We start from the raw sequence: 21693 nt of genomic DNA on the forward strand, positions 1-21693 counted from the left end.
GTAAAAGGGCTTGAAATTAAAATCACATGATAAAAAAAAATAATACATTTTAAGCGTATAAATTGAATTTATTATATGCATACGTTATCAGTAGATCAAGCGCTCTCTAATCCACCTCTAAAGAAAGAAAAAGGAAAAGGAGTTAATGCCTCTTTATTGATAATTCTCAATATTTTAGTAACGAAATGCCCCCAATGGTTTTAAGATGGGGATTTTATATCTGAATTGACAATTTCATTAGAGCAAACAATTTTTGCTTTAATGACTGGTACTGTATTGCTATCTGTTTCTCCTCTGAAAGCGAGCTGCTAGTTGGCTTTGCATTATAATGGCTTTGCATTGTTTTAAACTTTAATTTATAATCATGGCTAATGATTATAAATTAAAGTTTAAAACAATGAAGCTTATGCTTATAAGTATTCTAAAGGAAGTATTTTAAGAAAAATAATTTTTATTATATTTATTTCCGAACCAAATATCAACTACGATTTTTCATTGAAAGTTTGACAACAATTTAAATCTAATAATAAAGACATACTTCCACTTCAACTTTTCTTTATTTACTATTTTCTATAAAATCCTTCCTGTGTGTCAAATAAAATAACTTGCTGCATAAGCCAGTAAAAACGATCTTAAATTTCGTCTTCTGAAATAAAATATTTATTTGATACCAAGCGACTTAAAAGCAAAAATGTGCTTCTAAGATAGATCATCAATATCAGAAAATATAATTGTATATTTAAGTATGTCATCGTTGCTACGATGGGGTTTTTACGCTGAATGTTAGATCTTGAATAATGAAAATTGATGAACTCTAATAAATTTTCTTCACTACAGTATCATAAGAATTAACATATTCTGAACTACTAAGATATTTAATTCTTACTAATGATGGAAGGATTAATTGAACAGTTTCATTTGTTGATGGATAGGAGTAGAAGTACAGCACAATATGCACACCTAAGATCAACAATAAATTCTGAAAAAGAAGCTAATAAATTTGTTGAATTATTTGCTGAAAAAACTAATACAAATTGGACGCCTCAAAAGCAATATTCTCTCAAGTAATTAAAAGTTTTGTACCACATATTTTAAACTACAGAAAATATGTAGTGTGAAAGATGAACAAGTTTGGGTAAAATAGGAGAATTGGGTACCATTTTTCTTGTTAAGTAGGTACAAATTCTAGCAAACGTATTAAACTCGCAAAACTATCTAATGTAAAAAGAAATTAAGAAAAAAAAAAGATTTAATGTATTTAGTGATATTGACTTTAAAAAGTTCATATGCAGCCACGTACCCAGTTCTCCTGTATAGGCAAATTTTCTATAAGCTTTTCTCTATTGTACAGTAAGCATTCAATTCTTTATTTGTTTTTGCAAATATCTTTAATTTACAAAAATTAATAAAATTAATATTTGAAATTTAATTTCATTCATGTATAATGGCCAATGCACATTGTAATAAAATAGAACAGGTATGTTTGTTATATCTGTTGGGATCTATGGAAGTTAAAAAATATGAATGCTTCTTGCTGTTTCAGGTATTCTATAATGACATACAATAATACTTAAATAAATGACTTTCACATAACTTTAATATGTGCTATATTTGAAATGATTTCCAATGTATCATATTGTTGTTTAAAACTAGTTTTTTTTCTTTTCTGATCATCCAACATTACAAAGACTGCTTTGTAAAGAAATTAAGTGCATAGTAATTTTTAAAATTAACCCAATTTTCCCTCCTATAAGTTGAATTGTTTTCTTCTAATGCAAAGACAAATTTTGTTTCACAAAAAAAAAAAAAAAAATCATTGTTATATTTTGCTTTATTTTCATCAGATAAAAGATTTTGAAAATGTTTCATTCTTGTTTAATGAAATGACCTATTTTGTTGATGTCTGTTGAAATGTTTCATCAATATAAATTTCTTGCAAATTCAAGGCTAACAGGTGACCCGGGCATACATTATTCTTAGTGATACAATTCTTTTATTTAGAAATACCTAAAATTACTAGTACATCATATTGTAATTAATCCCTTGGATTGCAATTCATTTTTAGTCCGCATTACTCAGGCAGTTTAATTTTCTTATCTTTAAGAGTTAAGATTTAATGAATTATCTAATTAATTGAATAGTGATTGATACTGAAATTATCATTTTTTTTTTCATAAATAAAACTTCCCAAAAAGTATCAACTCTCAATAATATCTGGTGAGTGCTGCTCATCAGTGTCAATTTGCACAAGAAACTTGTCACTTCAGTTCAAGGGTTATAATGTAAATCACAAATTTGATAGGAACAAATAATCAAATTTGCAACAAACAATTTAAATTGAGATAAAGTTACTAAAGAATAAACATTGATATGTTATTATGCAGCTGTTCTTGTTCTATATATATAGAGAGAACAGGAGACTTGGCCTGTTACTTGCTTTATTTCCTGTTTTGTATGATGTTTTAGTTTAATGAAGTTTTGCAGAGTTAATACTAACAAAGGAAGAATACTTGTTGAGAAATTGAGCTCAAGATGATATTTTATGTGATGACATTTGACATTGTGCTACACTTTTTGAGCATTCAATCATTAAAATATTAAAGCACAATCTTCAACTAATTTTGAGAAAATAACCTCCAAATTTTTGAGAATCTTATATCGATAACTGTTGTTAGTGGTAAAATAGTATGATTTGATCCTATATGCTTTTTTTAAAGAAAAATTTCAAAACTATTTCAAATTAAATCAACAGTTTATAAATATTTCTGATTGAAATATTAGTAATTTTATGCTTTATAAAATAATTTTACATTTGTTGATACTTTAATTATTGCTAAAATATAATGTATAGTTAAACTGTTAAATAATATTAAACGAATCCTTTAATAATGATAAATAATTGAAATTACTATTTTCATCTTAAATTCCTAAAAAGTTAAAACATTTTGACTCTAAATAGTTACAATTTTTTTATTCCAACTTTATAAAACCACTTTAATCTTGGAAAGTATGGAAAACAACTGATAATTTATTAAATAATTAAGTAAATAGTGAACCTATTCAAATTTGTTAGGTGTTTCTTTCTGAGGGTAAATTAAAAAGTTTTTATAAAGCATATACAATATTCTGCTATCTGTGACAATTATTGAGGGAAGAAAGTCCTTCTAAAGCCTATATTAATATACCATCAATAGTTCATCATTGTCATCCATTATGTTTAATACATTGCTAAATGTTCTGATGTAAAAAATATTTTTGAATATAAATTGTTTTCTGCTTGATCTTCTACAGGAATGCTGTTCTTATGAATAATTTTTATTTATTGAATAAGTAAGATATAAAAATATATTTTAAAAATGTTTTATGATAATTATCATTTTAGCTCTTAAATATGATTAAAAATTAATTAATTTAAAATTAAAATCTGGATTTTAAATTTAATAAAATTGAGAGGTTAATTAATTTAAAGTTAATATTTGTTTCTTAAAAGTTTTTTCTTTATAACATGCACATGTATGCATCCAGCTCTGACCTGGAATTAAAATTTTCGCTGTGAAATTGTGTTCTAAGGTGAGAAGATTTGTTAAAATGTTTCTTAAAATTTCCTAATTGCAACCTGTGCATATTCTTGCTGGCAGTTTAGAATCTAATTTAAAGCTTTTAAAATATATAGATAAATAATAATTATAGTATAATAGGAATTCTTGCAAAATGTTTTATTTTCTTAAAGTAATATTGAGTAATATTGAATACAGAAAATAATATTGAGTGAAATTTAAGATTTATATCAAGTTTTATCAATTCAGATGAATGTGAAATTCAAAATATCAATAATTATTTATCTTTTTACTATACAAATTGTGAATGAGTTATTTTTTATGTATTTCCCTTGAAAGTTGATTAAAATTCATTAAAAAATTTTTTTTTTATTGTAGTTTATTTGCTTATTCATTAAAATTTAAAATATTTGTAGAATAAATGTTATGCAAAAACATTTGTATTTTCTTAAAAAATTATTAATTTTGTTTTATGAATTGATTACAGGTATGTCTTTTATTGTACATGGTTCTGCAATCCATTTTGGAGGAAAAAAGTTCATACTGAAGGGGAAGACAACAATCCATTTTTTAGAAAAAGAGAGATATCTCAAGGAAGTGACTGCTTTGCTAAAATAAATATTTATATTAAAAAGCCTGATGCATCTTCTACAATGCATGATGAATATTTATACTATGATCCTCCACTGCCTTGTGTGATTGAGATTGCTGGGCAACATAATCATCGTTTAGATCATCCAGAAGAAAAAGCAATGAAAGAATTTGATGATAGATTAAGAATTTTTATACAAGATGATTCGGTAATTTCTATTATTTTTATCTGTGTCCTTAATAGTTGCTTAATATTCTGGAATTGAGCATACATATATGAGCTTTGAGCGTGTAGCAATAAAAATGACCTCTGGCTATTAAAAACAAATTCATAATACATAGCATTGTCATTGATACATAGCACAGATATTGCTTGAAAAATTTTTTTAATTCAGTGTAGTCCTTTTTATGAAATAATGTAATTTGTAAACTTGAATTGTTTGTAATTTCTCCACCAAATATTCCACATGATTATACTAGTAGGTAACTTTTTAAAAAGGAAATTGAAAAAAATAACTGTTCCATTTAATGCATGCAATTTATTTGACCACATTTTTATGTGTTGTACTTATTTCCTTAATTAACTGTATAAAAAAAAATGTATGAAATCCCAATTTTTGAAAGTTAGTAATCTGCAGAAGTATTACACAATATTTTAATGGTTGGTTTTTAGATTAGACAATGGATTGTAGAAGAAAGAAAAGTAGGATGGGTATTCACTCATAATTTGTTGGAGATTTCCCTATAATATAAAGCATCATACACATTTTTACAAAGGATCCGATAATCTATGAAATCTGACTGCTGAATTCTGTAATTTATTTCTTAAATGGAAATGTGTGAATGATAATTTTAATCAAAAAATCTTTAAAAGAAATTTGACTATCTTAGATCATTTTACATGATATTGTAGATATATGTATTATCACCTATACTCAGAAGGCTGCCTTAATCTGTTAATGGACATAATTGAGATAGTCATCATAAATTACCATTTTTCAGCTTATTGGAATTCACCAAGATCTGATTATGATCTTTATTTCTCCAATCTTTACATAACATCAGCAATTTTAAAATACAAACTTGAGCTAATAACTTACACCAAAATTGGAATTTATTTGAAAATAAAAATAACCTATAAATCCTTGACATTAAGTTCCCCCCCCCCATTATGGAGTAAGATTTTTCAAATTAAGTAGCAATGGTTTTTATTATTTTTTTCCCAAATTCCCTGTTTATTTGAAGCAATGTCAATACTTTTATTAAAATTCTATTGAAAATTTAAATTGTTATTTCACAATTATGTAAATACTTAAATGTGTGAAAAAATTAACAGCCATTGATGTTATAAAACCCAATATCTTACTTCTTTCAAGTTCAAGTGTGAAAAACATTAATTATAATGCCTCTATTTCTTTCTCTTCAGGAACTAGATGAAAATGGTTTTTGATTTTAAATTTTAAGTAATTCTTTTAGATTGGATTCTACCTATTTTTTAATTATCTTTTTTCTGAATTTTTCATGAACCTTTTTTATTAATTTATTCTCAGCAGTCTAATGTCTTGTATAAACTCTTCGTAAACAGAATATTTATACAATAAAATGACACTTCTGAAACATTGCATAGTTTTTTTTTCCTTGGTGAAAGTGCACCATAATTATTACTTGAAAGTCTTTTGTTTGTCTGTATGTAGCTCTAAATTTTTTTATTCTTAATTTTCAAGTAAGAGGTGATGAAATTTGTTTATCTGCTTTTGTGTAATGGAAAAATTTATAGAATGATAAGTGTAACAGAATAATAATATATGCACATTTATAAGCTACATAATGTATTTTGCTCCAAGTATTTTTTTTAAATGATGTATTTAGAAATTTAATTTATAAAATGTTAATTAATTTGTTTTTTCATTCAGGCTAAGCGAGAATTTTTCAAGTACTTTCAAATGGGCCTCTCTGCGAGTGATGCAAAAAAGAAGTTTACTATGCAGTACAGACAAAAGAAATCACCAAAAAAGCCTCCAATTCCAATTCCAACTCTTAGACAAACTGAAATTTTTTTCAAGGAATGGCAAGACGTGAAAGATAATTTTAGCACTTCATTGAAAGAAGGTCTAACAATATTTTTCTTTATTAGTTGCATTTGTTTTCTTTGTGTGTATATATATATATATGCACACACACACACACACACACACACACACACACATACACAGACACACACACACACATGCACGCACACAGACACACACACAGAGACACGCACACACACAGAGACACACGTACGCACACACAGACACACGCATGCGCATACACACACACACAGAGACACACGCGCACACACAGAGACACACGTACGCACACACAGACACACACACACACACACACTTAAAGCAAACAAATACAATTAATAATGTTGCATTATTTTAATTTCTTTACTTTAATTTAGGCTCTACAGTTTTATACATACAGTCAAATAAATGCATTTTGCATAGTAAGCAGTTAAAAATGTCATTTTGTATGCATGCACTTTTTCATTCTTATATAAATTTAATAATTTTAATTCTTTATTCAGTAGCATATTTTTTGAAATTACTAAACATGAAACTCTTATTATTTAATTCTTACTATGACACTGTTACAAATTCTGTAAATTGAAATTATTTTATTTCCTGGCAAGATTATTAGCACCAAGTAAAGTGACACTTTTGGGGTTAGCTGGCAACATATTTGGTAGATTGGTGTTTTAAAATTGATTTTCTTTTCTAAAAAAAAAAAAAAATGAGACTCTTCCAAAATTATTTAAAATACTTGCTACAATTGCCAATAGTGGATTGGAATACTTTCATTGCATAAAATTGGTGTATGAGCTTAGGTCTTTCTTACTGCAAATTGTTAAACTGGCTATGTACGCTTTTGAGTTTTTAATGTGCTTTGTAAGCGAGCTAGTGCATTATTTTTGCAGTCTGCTGAATGCTGAGTTGTTTTTATTATATTAACTGTAATCATTTGTAAGTAACTACTGTAATTAAATCTCTGTTTGTATCATAATTTATTTGCAGTAGATTCATTCATTCATGCATCATAACAATATGTTATAGTGCATCAATATAGTCATACTATATTGACATATTATATATATATTTATATATATATTAAGCAATATTTATTCTTTGAAAAACTATTTATATTATGCTGCTCCATATCGTTGGTGATGATCAAGCTTTTCTGAAACAATTTTGTCAATTATAGTTTTCCTTTGCCATGTCATAGTAATTTTATCATCTGATCAAAAATAAACTAAATTTTTAAAATAATATAATTGCTGATCCTACCATTTATTGTGGTTTATCTTCTGTAAAATGTTTTCTTTTTCTTATTTATGACTTTGATTGTATGCTTTTCTCAATATGTTTTCCATTGATGGAATTGTTCCTGGGATTTCTTTTTTGGAGCCATTCATCATTCTTGCAGCCTGTTTGTTCACTTCTTATTTCAAGTTGTTGATATTTCAAAATGAAATTCAGGATTAAGATGAAAAGACAGTCAAAATTTTTTTAGCTGATGTATAGTGACATTTTTTAGAAAGATTTAATATATATTTGAACAATCCAGTACCTTTGTGATATGGTTAATGTTTTCTTTATCAGTGATGAAATAAACCAAAATTTTATTGCAATATAATACATTTGCAGTTATATTTCAAGTGAATTTTTACTGATGCTTAGATCTTCTGTAATCTCATGGACATTTAATAGAGAATTAGCATAAATGAAGGCAAACACTTTCTTAGCATGAAGGTCATTTATTAACACGGAAGTAGCCCTTTTATTGGTCCTCTTTGTATTATTCAGAACAACTAAAACAATTTTTTCCACAAGCAAGTTGCAACTTTTAAAATGCCTCAATAAAGGTTTTGACCAATTTTAAGCAATATTTCACACAAACTCTGCTTTTCATTTTTTAAATGTAAATTTTTCACCATACATACAAAATACTGGTTCATTTTACTGCTCATTAAATACTAAGAAAGTTATTTAGTTTCTTAAAAAAGTGCAAATGCAACTTCAAGGCAATATTTTGCAACATCATTACAATTAGGCTACTATGTTGATACTTCATGTTCTAATTTAAAGCCTCCTGTAGACCTTGTACAAATTCCCTTTCTTTATTTTATGTGAAATCCTTCTGCTAAATTATCTGTTTCTTACTTTTACTGTACTAACAGTCAAAATTACACGGTCAAAAAAAAATCTTATTCTATTCTATAAAAAAATGTGTAATTTATGTTCAGATTTATTGTGAAGTTGTTATGGACTATGTGAGAATTACTTTGATATGTCTAGCCGTGATAAAATGGATTTAATTCTTTTAATAGGCATTTATGCCAATTATCTTAGTCTTCTCCTACTTACTGATTGACTAAATCCAATTGCATCTCTAGAAACAGTTGTGTTCCAAGTTGTAACATACTGAAAACAAGTTTCCTTTTATACTAGTATACATAGCTAGTAAGTGTAGAGTTTGCTGCATCAGTTATGTACACCATATACAAATAACTTTTACACTGTTCCTGTTACAGTGTTCATCGTATTTAGAGAATTTAAAAATAAAAAAGGCCTGAACAACAGTGAGTTTTGCTAGTCCACATAAATCCTCAAGAGATGGGAAATAATGGAGTTTCACTGTATCTTATTATAAATTCTTGAATTAGAGTCTCTTTTAATTCTGAAGAGCAAGAATCCAGTTTTATTATTTGCTTTCTCCATACATTCTCTTCCAATTCGCCTATGAATGATGTTTTATTTTCCTGTAGAAACACCTATTTTACACTTATGAAGAATCTGGTTTTGATCATTTTTCAGGAGGGATATAAGATGCACTTCCCATAGAATGTGACTTTGTAACCTTGATTCCATAACAATTAAATGTCATCTGGCCATATGTCCTACACAACTGTTAATTGCTACTCATTTCATTTTACAAAGTTAATGAAATAACTATCAAATTCCTAAGTAATTTTTTCAGGAATCTCATTTTTTCATCTTCAGTCTCTTGATTTTGACAACTGTTCTTTAACTTGCTTTATTTCGTATGTGTAAAGATGAATTTTTGCAAAATATTTTTTTTCCATTCATTTCTTGATGTTTTAAAGTTCTAAAATTTTTATCATAAGTGTATTTTCAGTGACAACATATTTTTTAAATAGTTTTAAAGCTTAATTATTAGTTGTTTGATTAATTTAATTTTTCATTGCATATTAATAGCACCCTTTGATAGTGAGCTTAAGATAAAATGATTTAAAGATCTATATAAATAAAATTGAAATACCTTCATATTAGTATACTGTGGAAATCCAAATTATTGCATAAAATGCTCTTCAAATTTTGCTCTCAATTGGTATGAAGCAAAAGGCAAGTTTTCATAAAGATGTTTTGTGACATATAATTAAATAATTAAAATTTTGACAAATTCTTATTACTTGCCACAATGATTTTCATGATATAACTTTGAAAAAATTGATGCACTTTTTCTCTAGTTATGGTTTTCTAAAGCCTGAATCCACCATTTGTTCAATATATATATTATATAAAATGAATTAAATTCTTGACTGTAGCTATAGATGTCTATAGAAGTCATAGAAATATTTGATAAATGTTTGTGTATGATATTTATTATAGAACTTTTAAATAAAGCATTCTTGATATTTTTAGATAACAGTGGTATTTCTTGATTTTTTTTGTCAACATAGCATCAGAATAATTAACTTTTTGAATTGTTTTTTCTAGTAACATTTTAATACCAAGTTTAAATTCCAATATAACTGCATCTTGAATATATCATTATATTTCCTATATTAATTGATAAATTTTTCATATGATAAATACTTTGCAAGCCTTAATTTCAATTAATTTACCTTGGATACTTTGGAAGAGTATAAATAACTTTGATTTTCTTTAGTTAATTATGACTTTTTAGATGCTAAAACTTATTTTGAAAATTGAATGATAGTATTTGTGATATAAAATATAGTTTGATTGATAATCTTACACAAATCTGTTTTTCAGATAACTGCAGGGAATTCAATCAAAACTTTGTATCATTTAAAGAATTTTTAGAAGCCATTCCAAAAAGAGAAATTATATATTCTGTCAAACATCTTGAATCAAAAACAGACATTCTTGCTAAATCAGTGAAAAATCAACAAAATAAAGACATTAAATTTCCACTGGTATTTGTTTTAGTTGGCTCTGCTGCAGGTATGCCAAGCAATTCAGCTCCATTATTTTATAAATTAAAACATAACTTTGATGGTGAATTCGTATCTGATCTTGTTAGGCCACGGATTTATTCATTATATATTGAATCAGAAAGTTCATCTGAATCTGTATGTAATGAAATTCTAGGAATTCCTTCGTCTGTGAATGAATCTCATATATCTGATGAAGCTATGCCAAAATATGTGTTGGATATCCCTATAAAGGTAATTATGGCCCTTTAGACTTTTTATGTTTTGAAAGATTAATGGCTATAGATTTTATCTTTTTCTAATGTAATTGAGCTATAACAAATGTGTTTATCAGTTTCTCATACAAATGTTTGTTTTGGATACTTATTGGTCTCAAAGCATTTAGTTTTTCTCCTGATATTCTAAAAGTAGAAATATTATTTTAAAATTACTATGAATTTTGGTGGATTTATTTTTTTTTCCTTAAATTCATATAATTTTTCTTAATGTTTTAAAGAAAACTGCTGCTTATATAACTGATATAGTTGCAAATTTGATAATTTTGTCACTTTCTGATATGATAAGTATCAGGAATATTTTTTATTAGATCCGGAGTACTCTAACCTGGATAGTATTGTTGTGAAAGTGAATCAGAGAATGAAGTGTGTGATAGGAATGGTAAATGAATGATCACTTCAACATCAAATGCTTTTCAAGACCTTTATTTTATGTAGATTCTGAAATTGTGAAATAATAAAATCTCAGCTGTACATAATTTATTTTTGATCAAACACTAACAGAATGCATATTGTAAGTCAAAACTTAAATGTAGTGAAAATGTTGTAAAATAGTTCTTTAAAATTAAAATTAACTTTAAATTATATTTAAGTAGTTTCAGCATAAAATTATAAGTAAATATAGCATGGCTCCGACTAGTTTCTATTTCAGACAGACAAATGTAGTTGCTGATGGGAGATAAAAATTTGAAACCGAGAATGGATTGTGAAGAAAGGAATTGTAATAAATGCAATTGCTATGTAACTTGTACATGTTTTTTTTGTTTTTTTTTGGTGAGAGAAGGGTAGAGGGTATTGCAGAGAAGGGTAGTATAACCAGTCAAACTTTGTTTCTCATTCATCTTTTCTTTCCAAAATATATTCACTGGCTATTAAGTAATTCCTGTATCACTCTCACCAGGTGATTAGAGCTGATCTACAATATAGTAAATCATGAGTTTTCACTGAAATGCCATGATAACTTTTCAGAAATGGAGCATAAAACTCTGAAAAACTTTCAGAAATAGAGCATGAAAATGTATGTGACCATTTAAGTGTTTTGAAACTTCCTTCTATTAGCACTTGCCAGTGGTTTAGTACTTTTATTGACTTCAAATATAATTAAGAGTAAGGATAAAATGAATCCTTACTCTTAATTATCTTAAGGAGTTATCTTCTTTTACTATATGTCTCTAGTAAAACAAAGTAACAAAAGAATCAGTACTGAAATAATTTTTTTCTGTGTTCCAGCTGCACTATACTTCTGATAAGTAAAGAAGTATATAGGGTTTATCTGATAACAATCTATTTGTAGATCAAGTTAGAGATGAAATAAATTAGACATGCTGATCACAGTTATTTCAGTTTGAAGTTGGTTTGAATTTCAAAACATCCGATTTTTTTAATATTTAATTTTAATATTATTAATTTAAAATGAAGTCATAAATGCTGCAAGATTGTGCTGCTTTCAACAATCATTTATGCATACAACTATCTGTGCTAAAAATTGTAAATTAGAGGGAAGAGGAGGATTTGTGTATTTTCTTTAAAAATAATGGCAGTCATTTAAAAAAATTCTGAAATCTTGGAAAAAAAATCATGAAAATTATTCTATTGAGAATAAATTTTTTTTTTCATTTACAGTCTTTTTATATATATTTTAAACTTAATATTTCATTATAACAAACTGCCTACTGAAATTTTAGTCAAAGTATTATGTTTTTGAGATGTGGTAGCATAATAGTATCTTCAATTCAGTTCTTTGCATTTTTTTCACATGTACATAATTAATGGAGGAGTAATCTTAAATAATATCGTAAATGAGAATTTGTGTATGAAAGTGATGTTTAATGAAGAAATTTTGGCTTGTAAATGAATTATGAATACCATAACTCATTTACAACTATATATTTGTTTTATCATTTCATTTCAATTTTAAAAGTGAAAGGTTTTTACAGTAATGATTTACAAATTTAAGCATAATCAGAAGTTCTTTCTTCTTAACTTTTCAAAAATGTTAACAAATTTTTAAAGCATGTGCAATATTAGAATTTTCAAACTTGAAAAAAAAAATGTTCTTTTTGAAATGCATATTCCATGTTTATGCATTTTTAATTATATATATATATATACACTGATCATAGTTGCTCATTTTATTAGTAAATCATTCAACTACTATATACTACATATTCTTGTTAATGTTGACAAATTGTGTTTTAATTTTTTGTATATTCATACAGATGCTTTTCTCAAATGTAATATTGTTAAAAACTGCATATCGATGTACATCTTATTAAATAATAAATCATTCTGTTATGCTCGTTTCTTATTAATATTATTCTTGTATTTTAATTTATGACAAGAAAAATTGATACAGTTTCGTTTACTGTTAATATAAGTAACTACTTGAATTTTTTAAAGGATTTAATTTAAATCAAAACTTTTATTTTAGTTGGAACCTTTAAATGATGGTTATGAAGACGTGCCCACTCAAAGAACAACTGAAATGATGGAAGATACTTCTATTCTGCCAACACCAACACAGTTTTTTTCTTGCGGAGATAACACAACAACAGAAGAAATTGACATCAAACCAAATATTTGTATTGGAGATAACACAACAACAGAAGAAATTGACATTAAACCAAATATTTGGAAGGCAGGTACATGTAACTGTTTTTTATTAATTAAAATTTTTTGAAGAATGAACTTGTTTAATTTGCTAGTTTAAACTTTTATTAAACTCATTTATTTTTTAGATTAATTTTTATGAGAGTATTTTGAATAGGTATCTACAGATAATAAAATTTTATGTGCAATTTAATATAAATTATAAAGTGAATGATTCTTTGTTAACATTAATAATAGTACTGATAATATTCACTGTATCTGTAGTCAGCATTCCTTTTAAAGCTCATTTCACTTTTTTTCAATTGTCTCTTTGTGTTCTACTATCACGGCAGAAAATGAAATAAGAGGTACTTAATGTATCCACTTTATTTTTCAGTAAGAAGTTTACCATCTTTGAATTCAAAAGTAGATCACTGATGTTCCTTATAACTGAGCTTCTAAAGATCATTTTAATATTGTGATATTTTTCCTTAAGTTTACTGGTTGAATAATTGTCAGGGAAAGTTATTGATTGCCATTGTGCAGTAGTACATATTTCAAATTTCTAATTGACTATAATAATTAATTAATGGTCTAATTGGCTGTAAAAAACTTCCAATCTTCTAACACATTTTCTATTTCCATGAGGAAAAGAAGAAGAATATTATATTCTAGCATACAGGCTTTCTATTTTGATTAAAGAATGAAAGAATTCTCTGTAAACTGTTGTTTTAATGTCAAGCTTTAGACAGTCCCCCCCCCCCTCATTTAATCTAGATGTTAAAAGTTCTTCATTTTCCTTTGATCTGCTAATTTCTTTTTTTAAGTCATTCAATTTTCCTTTAGGGAAATCTCTTTGCAGTATTGAATATGTACATGACATAATTAATTGAATAAAACAGAAAAAATAAATGAAATGTAAAAACTAAAATTGGCAATTTAACATTACTTGTTACAGATGCTCTTGAAATGTTAAAAATATATCTTAAATAAAAAACTGGTGACCATTTGGCTAGAGTGACATCACTTTTGAAGTCAGCAGCCTCAAAATATTCTAAAATATTCAATACGAGTTTGTTGGCAACTCTTTTTTCTTGTTTTTAAACAGTGTTATTATAGTTTTTTCCTTCAAATTTTTCTTTATTCCGAGCAAATGATTATTTATAATAGTTAAATATGTAAATAAATTTGTCATGTCTTTTGTATAATTTTCAGTAATAAGCAAATTCTATTTTTTAATTTAATTTGAATGATAAATTAAAATTTGTTTTTTGTTCATTCTTTTCTAAGTCGCAAAACTTTTCCATGTAACCTAGATAAATGGAATGAAATTATTCTAATGCAAAGCCAATTTTTTATTTTCTTTTGATACCAGAATTATATCATTTTATTCAATTTCTATTCCAGGAAATTCATTTTTGCCATTGATGTTTACACTGAAGGGCTCAGTTTTTGAAAAATCAAATAGCAAGTCATTAGTATATGACTTGAAACAAGGTTCAGCTGGAGTGCAAGCTACAGAAGCTGTTATGCCTCAAATATCTGCTGTCCAAATCAATTCTATGAATGAAGTAGCATTTCAGTTTAAAGATGCTTCTATGTTAACAGTTGAAGCACCTTTGAATATTACTATACAAGTAAGCAAAAAAAAAAAAAAAAAAAAAAAAAAAACCCCACCTAATTACAGATGTTGGTAATTTTAATAAAATATTATCATTACTGAAATTCTAAAATTGTTATTTGAATAATACTTTCTTTCAATATTACTATACGTAAAGAGTTAATACGTTTTCAATATTACAATATTACTATACAAGTAAAAAAAAAAAAAAAAAAAAACCCCACCTAATTGTTGGTAATTTTAAATAAAATATTATGATTATTGAAATTCTAAAATTGTTATTTGAATAATACTTTCTTTCTACGGGTAAGAAATCATTAGTTTTTGTCTTTTTCATGTCAAATTTATGTTTTAATATAAATTTTTGTTGTTTAATAGTTTTTTGACTAAGTGAAATGAAAACCACAACAAATTAACTGAATACTAGTGATTTAAAATTTTGTTTATTGATTTGTATTTAAAAATGATATAATTATGGTATTTGTTCTGTTGAAAAGATGGCTGTATAAAAGAATTTTGGTGAATGGTTCTGTTGTATATTCTTTTATATATGTATATATGAGTGAATAATGTTTTATACTCTTCTTTTTTGATAGGTAGATGTATATATATTACTAACTGTTAATATTCCCTGCATTGCTCAGAAGGAAATTATTTTCATGATTTTTATCGATGAAATATTAACTAATAATTTGATATAAAACATGAATTTAAAATGTACTTATGGCTACAATATTTAGGAATTGAATTTGGAATATTTAGTAAAAAAGATTGATGCAGAAGGTTACATTTATTAAATAAAAAAATCAGCTGTTTTAAGCTATGCAGTTTAAACATTGAATGCAGAACTTCAACAAGCCCATAAACAAATATATTTCAAATGTATATATTATTTTAAATGTTTAAAAGACCCTTATGTAGAAAATATTATAATATACAAAATTTTTCTATTGCTCATAATTTTATTTTTAATTAAAATGTGAAAATCTGTTACACTAAAGAATTTTAATATCTCTTAAAAAGCTCCAAACAATTTTTAAAAAATGCAAAGGAATGAATTTTTTAATAATTTAAAAAAATGATACAGAATTTTATTACATATTATATTTGCATATGCATATTATATTTTATTACATATTATATTTGCATATTATTGCCCTATTATAAAAGCAGGCATTTTTCAAGATTGAATTTCAACCTGTATAAACTGGTAAAAGCCAGTAGTCAAATTTTCAATACATTTTTAAGTAATAGAGAATTTCATGATTGTTTTCAATTAAGGAAAAAATTTTAGTTATCAATAAATTAAAATTGGTATTTCTGTTATTCCTCTATCTCATTTTTGGTTATTTGAAATCCAGTTTATTGTATAAATCTGGGACACAGAAATACAAAGTAGTAGTATAGATAACAGTTGGAATTTTTAATCTAAATAAATAATAATAATAATAAAAAAAGACTGAACACTCAGTTACTTAAATATAGTAATATATGTGTAATAAATGCATTGTTTTGTTCATTTTTTGATAAGAGAGCTCATGAAATAATTTTCTGCACTAAGATAAGCAAATAAATAGTAAAAGCCAATGCTTGCAATGTGATATTTGAAAAAGCCAACTTTCTAGGTATAACTTTTAATTCATATGCCACACTTATGAATTCAGTTTATATTTGTATGTGTGATCGGAAGATCAAATTTTTTACTTTTTCAAATCTTAAGAAATTGGTAATTAGATATAATTTTATTATAAATATGTTTTCATAACTTATAGATTTTCTTTATATTCAGACTGAACTTTTGGAAGTAAATGCAAACTCTAAGGACTGTGTGAATGAAAGAGTGGATAATGAAGATGTGCCAGCAATCATCAATGTCTCATCTAATGATGACCTTTCCCCAGTTATTACAGATTACCAAATATATATTCAGAATGACCAAGGTAAAATTTTGGGTATTTACACTTGTGATTGATTTAAACTTATCTGATTTAAAATTTGAAAAAAAAAAAAAAACTTTTTTAATTGTTTTACTTGTAGTGGTAACATTATAAGCCAGATAACAACTTCCGGAGAAGAGAGTACTCTTTTGTCTAGTGGTTATGTTACTCGGCTACGAGCCCTAACGTTGCGAGTTCGAACCTCAACCCGCACATTGGTGACCCTGGTTCTGAATAAACGCATCCTTCATTCAGCTGTCGTGGCTCCATCTACCGGCAGCAACCACTCACACACGCTCGCCGTCACCCGCCATAACACTTGGCGCGATAACAACGTTCGTCGCTCGCCATAACGCTTGGCGCGATAATCACGTTCGTCGCTCGCCATAACTGGCGCAATAAACTCTACCGACTCACTGGTGGGGGACTATTGTAGTGGTAACATTATAAGCCAGATAACAACTTCCGGAGAAGAGAGTACTCTTTTGTCTAGTGGTTATGTTACTCGGCTACGAGCCCTAACGTTGCGAGTTCGAACCTCAACCCGCACATACTTAAGATAATTTGAAAATGTATAATTTAACAAAAGTGTTTCCAACTAAATAGAAATTTTGAGCTAATCAAATCTGACTAATGATGTTTTATTACTCCTTCAAATATTAAAAGATATTTTCTATAAACACATTTTTATCTAAAGCACTGCATATAGTTAATTGCTATCTAAAAAATTGATTTAAATACTTATATTTTTAATAATTTATAGAACTCTAATTGGTAATCATTTGATAAGATTTTAAGGGATAATTATTACATGTTAGGATATGTAAGTAAAGTACTTTTATGTTTTCTGTAATTAATGAAAATGATTTCACTTCTACTTTAAGATCTCATTCTTTGATTTCTGTTGTGTTAATACTTCTATTAACAACCCATGAATGTTATTTATTTTCTAATTCCTAGAAAATAATAGCATAATTGTATAGACTGTCATGAATTTGCAACCACTTTGAAATAATATCAAGTTAAAAAAGATAATTTTGAAAATATTATGCAGTTTTTGTTTAAGATTTGAGAAAAATTTGCAGCCACTCTCTAACAGTTTAAAAACTGTGATTTAGAATGAGTTCTTATCTCATCTAAAAACTATGCAAACTTTTATTTCCATTTAAATGATTTTTTTTTGCATCAAACAATTTGCATTTGTTAAAAATTTTCAGTGTGCTTTTAAAATGTTACTGATATAAAAGCAATTATAAACAATTGCTTAAAAGGTATAAAAGTTGGAAATTAATTATTGTCAAGGGAATAATTATGAAGTTCAGCTTTGCAGTAAAAAAATTTGATAAAAGTGTTAGTGTTTTTAATTTATCTATATTTATGATGATATATATGCTTTCTGATCATCACAAAGAATGAAATACATTCACAGCATTATTGTGAAGCACATCTACTTAATTGTCATGTATGTGTTACCATAGTGTGATAATTTTAATGTAAGGGTATATCTCAAAAAGGGCCATTTAATATTATCAAAATAACTGTGACATTTTCTTGCCATTTCTATTTTGATTTTAAGTATCATATGTTATGTCTAACAGTTGTCAGAGAGAACTGATAAAATTTGCATTTTCAATATATATATATATATATATATGTAGAGACATGTAACTCTAACTCGAAAACAGGCCTCTACTAACCAGATTATATATCAAATCAAATATCTCTCACGGGCCTTTGGAGAAAACCCATTTGAGATTAATGTTTAGAGATGTTTCATATTACCAGAATCGCACATTATATGAAAACAAGTGAATTTAATGAACTTGAAGAACGGCTGGACCTTTTTACATAGATGAATGCTTTTACATGACTGCATACAGAGTTCTAGTGGCTGGAATCAGATGGCTTCGTATTGGCTGTTGAGTGATGATGCAAGTGGCCCAGGATGATGCTCCGGACTGCATGTATATATATATAATTAGTAATAAATATCAAGTAAATAAAGTAAAAGGGAGAAATAGAAATAAAATAAACCAAAATAAAAATAAAAAGAATCTGGCCTAAAAGCTCACCTTCACTCAAGGGTCACCCTCAGGCAAGGATTCAAAACAAGGGATTTTTTCTGTAAAGAGTCTGACTTCTAGTCCAACAATATTGACCCCTTATGACCCAAAAATCCCCTGAAATTAAGGCCTAAGAGATACACCATTTTATGCAAAAATAACACAATAAATCACAGAAGAATATAATCTCCAATTTAAGCGAAAAATACAATAACATAATACAAACTATACAAGAACTCTCACAACCAATTTTCAAAACAAAAAGGAAAGAATCATCAGCAGGCAAAAAAAAAAAAAAAAAATTCTACAAAAGTATCCCATTGTGTTCTGTCTTGCTTCCAGCTTCATTTTGTTTCTGCTTTCGACTTTCAAGGTAATAAATAATTGGACAGTCTCAGCACCATCTATTGTGTTAGTTAATATGCAATGGAAAGTTTATTTTTATTTTTGTCACCATATCAGCCAGCTATTTTTTTATTAAAATATTAATATTGCAGTAGTTTCTGGGAAATTCATTAGTAGTTAAATTTTTAATGAGATTATTTGTTACTTCGATATAGGAAATTTTGTTATTACAAACTCTTTTAATCCTGTTAAATTGTGAGAAAATTAAATTTTTGAAAATTTTAGAGTTTAGATTAGAATGGTAATTACTAAGTTTAATTATTTTAAAGTTGAATTAATCTCTTTTATCGTAGATACCAACTAATGTTTTATCATTAGAAATTTTGATTTTGAAATCGAGATAGGTAGCTTCAAGTTGATTTTTATTTGTTTCAGTTAGAATTAAATCTTTTGGATAACAATTAGTATTAACTAAATATTAATATTTTGATAAACTTAGTTTTCTTTAATTAACTTTCAAGAAATCTATTTCATTTGCCCTCCTGATCTAAAAGAAATGATAGAAGGAATAGATAGACAGAAAGAAAAGATAGATCAAGGAATAAACTGCTCATACATTAAAAAAATAACACTGAAAAATCAAACTAAAATTAATCACTCCTCTCAGATTGTGGAGAAAAATGTATACTTTATTTTGTAAAGATGTAAGATATTCCTTGTTGTGAAGTAAGAGTAGCCTTAGTTACTTAATGCAAAGTAAAAAGTTATTTTTACCACAAGTAACCACTGATACTACTGATATTTGAAGAATGCTCAAGCATATTTTTATGACTCTAGATGATTTTGAAGAAGTATGTATCGATATGATAATGGGAAATTGGAAGAAAATTAACTTTGTCTTTTAATTAAGATCAAACAAAATCATTTGTACCATATGTATAAGAAAATTTATGTTATTGCTCATTTTTCTGAAATTACCATCAAATTGACTAGTGCTTTACTTTTCTAAATAAAGAATAAATTTGAACAAAAAAATCTAAAAACTCCCTCCAAAATCTAAAGATCCATGCAGATGCTAATTGTAACATTAAAACAAACAAAAAACGCAATGAATAAAGTATTTAGATGAGTCTTAAAATTCATTGAGTCAGCAATAACAAATTATAATTCGATTATATTTTTTTATTACATAATTTAATTGAAATGGAGATTTACCTATGTATAGATTATTTGCTGTTACTATTCACTCTTATCAGGTTTTACGTCTTAAAATGTTTTTAAATCAATTGAGTATATTTGATAACAATGATATGTTTATGAATAAAAATTAATGTTAAAATAATATTATTTTTCTTCTTTTTCAGAGTCTGGAAATGTAGCAAAAAAACCAGTGTTAACCCGGAGAATAAAACAAGAGACTCTACCTGAAAAAAGCAATTTTAATATGGGACTTTTTACAATTTATTAATGTAGCAGCAATGTTTACTTTTTAATTTTAATTAATATTTAAGACAAGTCTATTAAAAATGTATAATTGATGTTAGTGTTGATTTGTTTTCTGATGATCTTCATTTTTTTCATAATTTTTTCTTAGTTTTTGGATAAATTTTAATTAAAAAGTTTATTTTAAATTAAAAACTTTTACAGTTTTTGGATCTGTAAATAAAATTTTCTAACCTTGTAAAATTTAAAATGATTTCTCTAAATTTTATCCTGTTCCTTGCTAAATTGAGATAAGTTATATATTTATCTTTTATATTTTTGTTTCAAATTTGAATTTTATGTGATGAAATCAAAATTTTTGTTGTCTATAAAATTTTGGAACTGATTTGTTTCCATCAGAAGTGTTACAAAATAAGTTTTTGTATATATATGTATATATATATTTCTATATATATTGTTGCGAAATATTTTTCCTTGGAATGTGAAAGATACTCTGTTAATACAAATGCTGCAATTTTATTGATCTATATTGTACACATTTTACTTGTTTCTTAATTAATTGACACATAGATAAAATCTATACATTTCAACGAATAGTTATCAGTTAATTTTATGATTTTTTTTAATATAATGAATGTAAATATTTATCGTTATCATTTTTTTTTTCTTTCTCAACTTTGATAGAAATTTTTAAAATAAATTATTTATTTTGATGGTCTATGTTCTTTATGATATTTTAAAATTAAATTGAGAGTAATATACACTGAATATACCTTTTTAAGTGTTTAAATTTATGATGAATTCATTAAAAATATTTCTGAATTAATAAAAAAGTAATGACCGCAACTAAGGAAGAACAAACAAATAGAAAGTTGTGCGTAAATTAAAAGTATAAGTAAAGATAATTTACCATTGTTGTTTTATTGTAAATGAACATTCCCTTTTCTGTTAGCATTTTATTCCTAACACATGCCTTAATATATTACTTGTGCAAATTCATTGGGTCAAACACAAAAATTTTCACA

At 26.3% G+C, this 21693-nt stretch overlaps 1 protein-coding gene across 5 annotated transcripts; it reads left to right on the forward strand.

Annotated features, from left to right (window-relative positions):
• The first annotated feature begins 555 nt into the window (after positions 1-555).
• LOC129961277 (uncharacterized) lies at positions 556-20943 on the forward strand. 5 transcript variants are annotated; one of them, XM_056074975.1, is made up of 8 exons: positions 556-1064; positions 4045-4357; positions 6062-6257; positions 10214-10629; positions 13102-13312; positions 14667-14896; positions 16670-16820; positions 20590-20943. In XM_056074975.1, exons 1-8 carry the CDS (start codon positions 889-891, stop codon positions 20691-20693), a joined length of 1797 nt encoding a protein of 598 aa, XP_055930950.1. In that variant the 5' UTR covers positions 556-888; the 3' UTR covers positions 20694-20943. The 5 variants fall into 5 exon arrangements, with proteins under 5 accessions (XP_055930950.1, XP_055930953.1, XP_055930954.1 ...); XM_056074978.1 differs by having other exon boundaries at positions 556-743; XM_056074979.1 differs by lacking the exon at positions 556-1064 and adding an exon at positions 1078-1172.
• The last annotated feature ends 750 nt before the right edge of the window (positions 20944-21693 follow it).

Source organism: Argiope bruennichi, chromosome 2, assembly GCF_947563725.1.
Source record: "Argiope bruennichi chromosome 2, qqArgBrue1.1, whole genome shotgun sequence".
Lineage (NCBI taxonomy): Eukaryota > Metazoa > Arthropoda > Arachnida > Araneae > Araneidae > Argiope > Argiope bruennichi.

What these genes read in the sequence shown, in the direction of transcription:
- LOC129961277 (XM_056074975.1), top strand. Translation starts at nt 889, where the DNA reads ATGATGGAAGGATTAATTGAACAGTTTCATTTGTTGATGGATAGGAGT. An exon ending in CAAAAGCAATATTCTCTCAA is followed by an intron (nt 1,065 to 4,044) that starts GTAATTAAAAGT and finishes AATTGATTACAG; the next exon opens with GTATGTCTTTTATTGTACAT. An exon ending in ACCAAATATTTGGAAGGCAG is followed by an intron (nt 13,313 to 14,666) that starts GTACATGTAACT and finishes TTTCTATTCCAG; the next exon opens with GAAATTCATTTTTGCCATTG.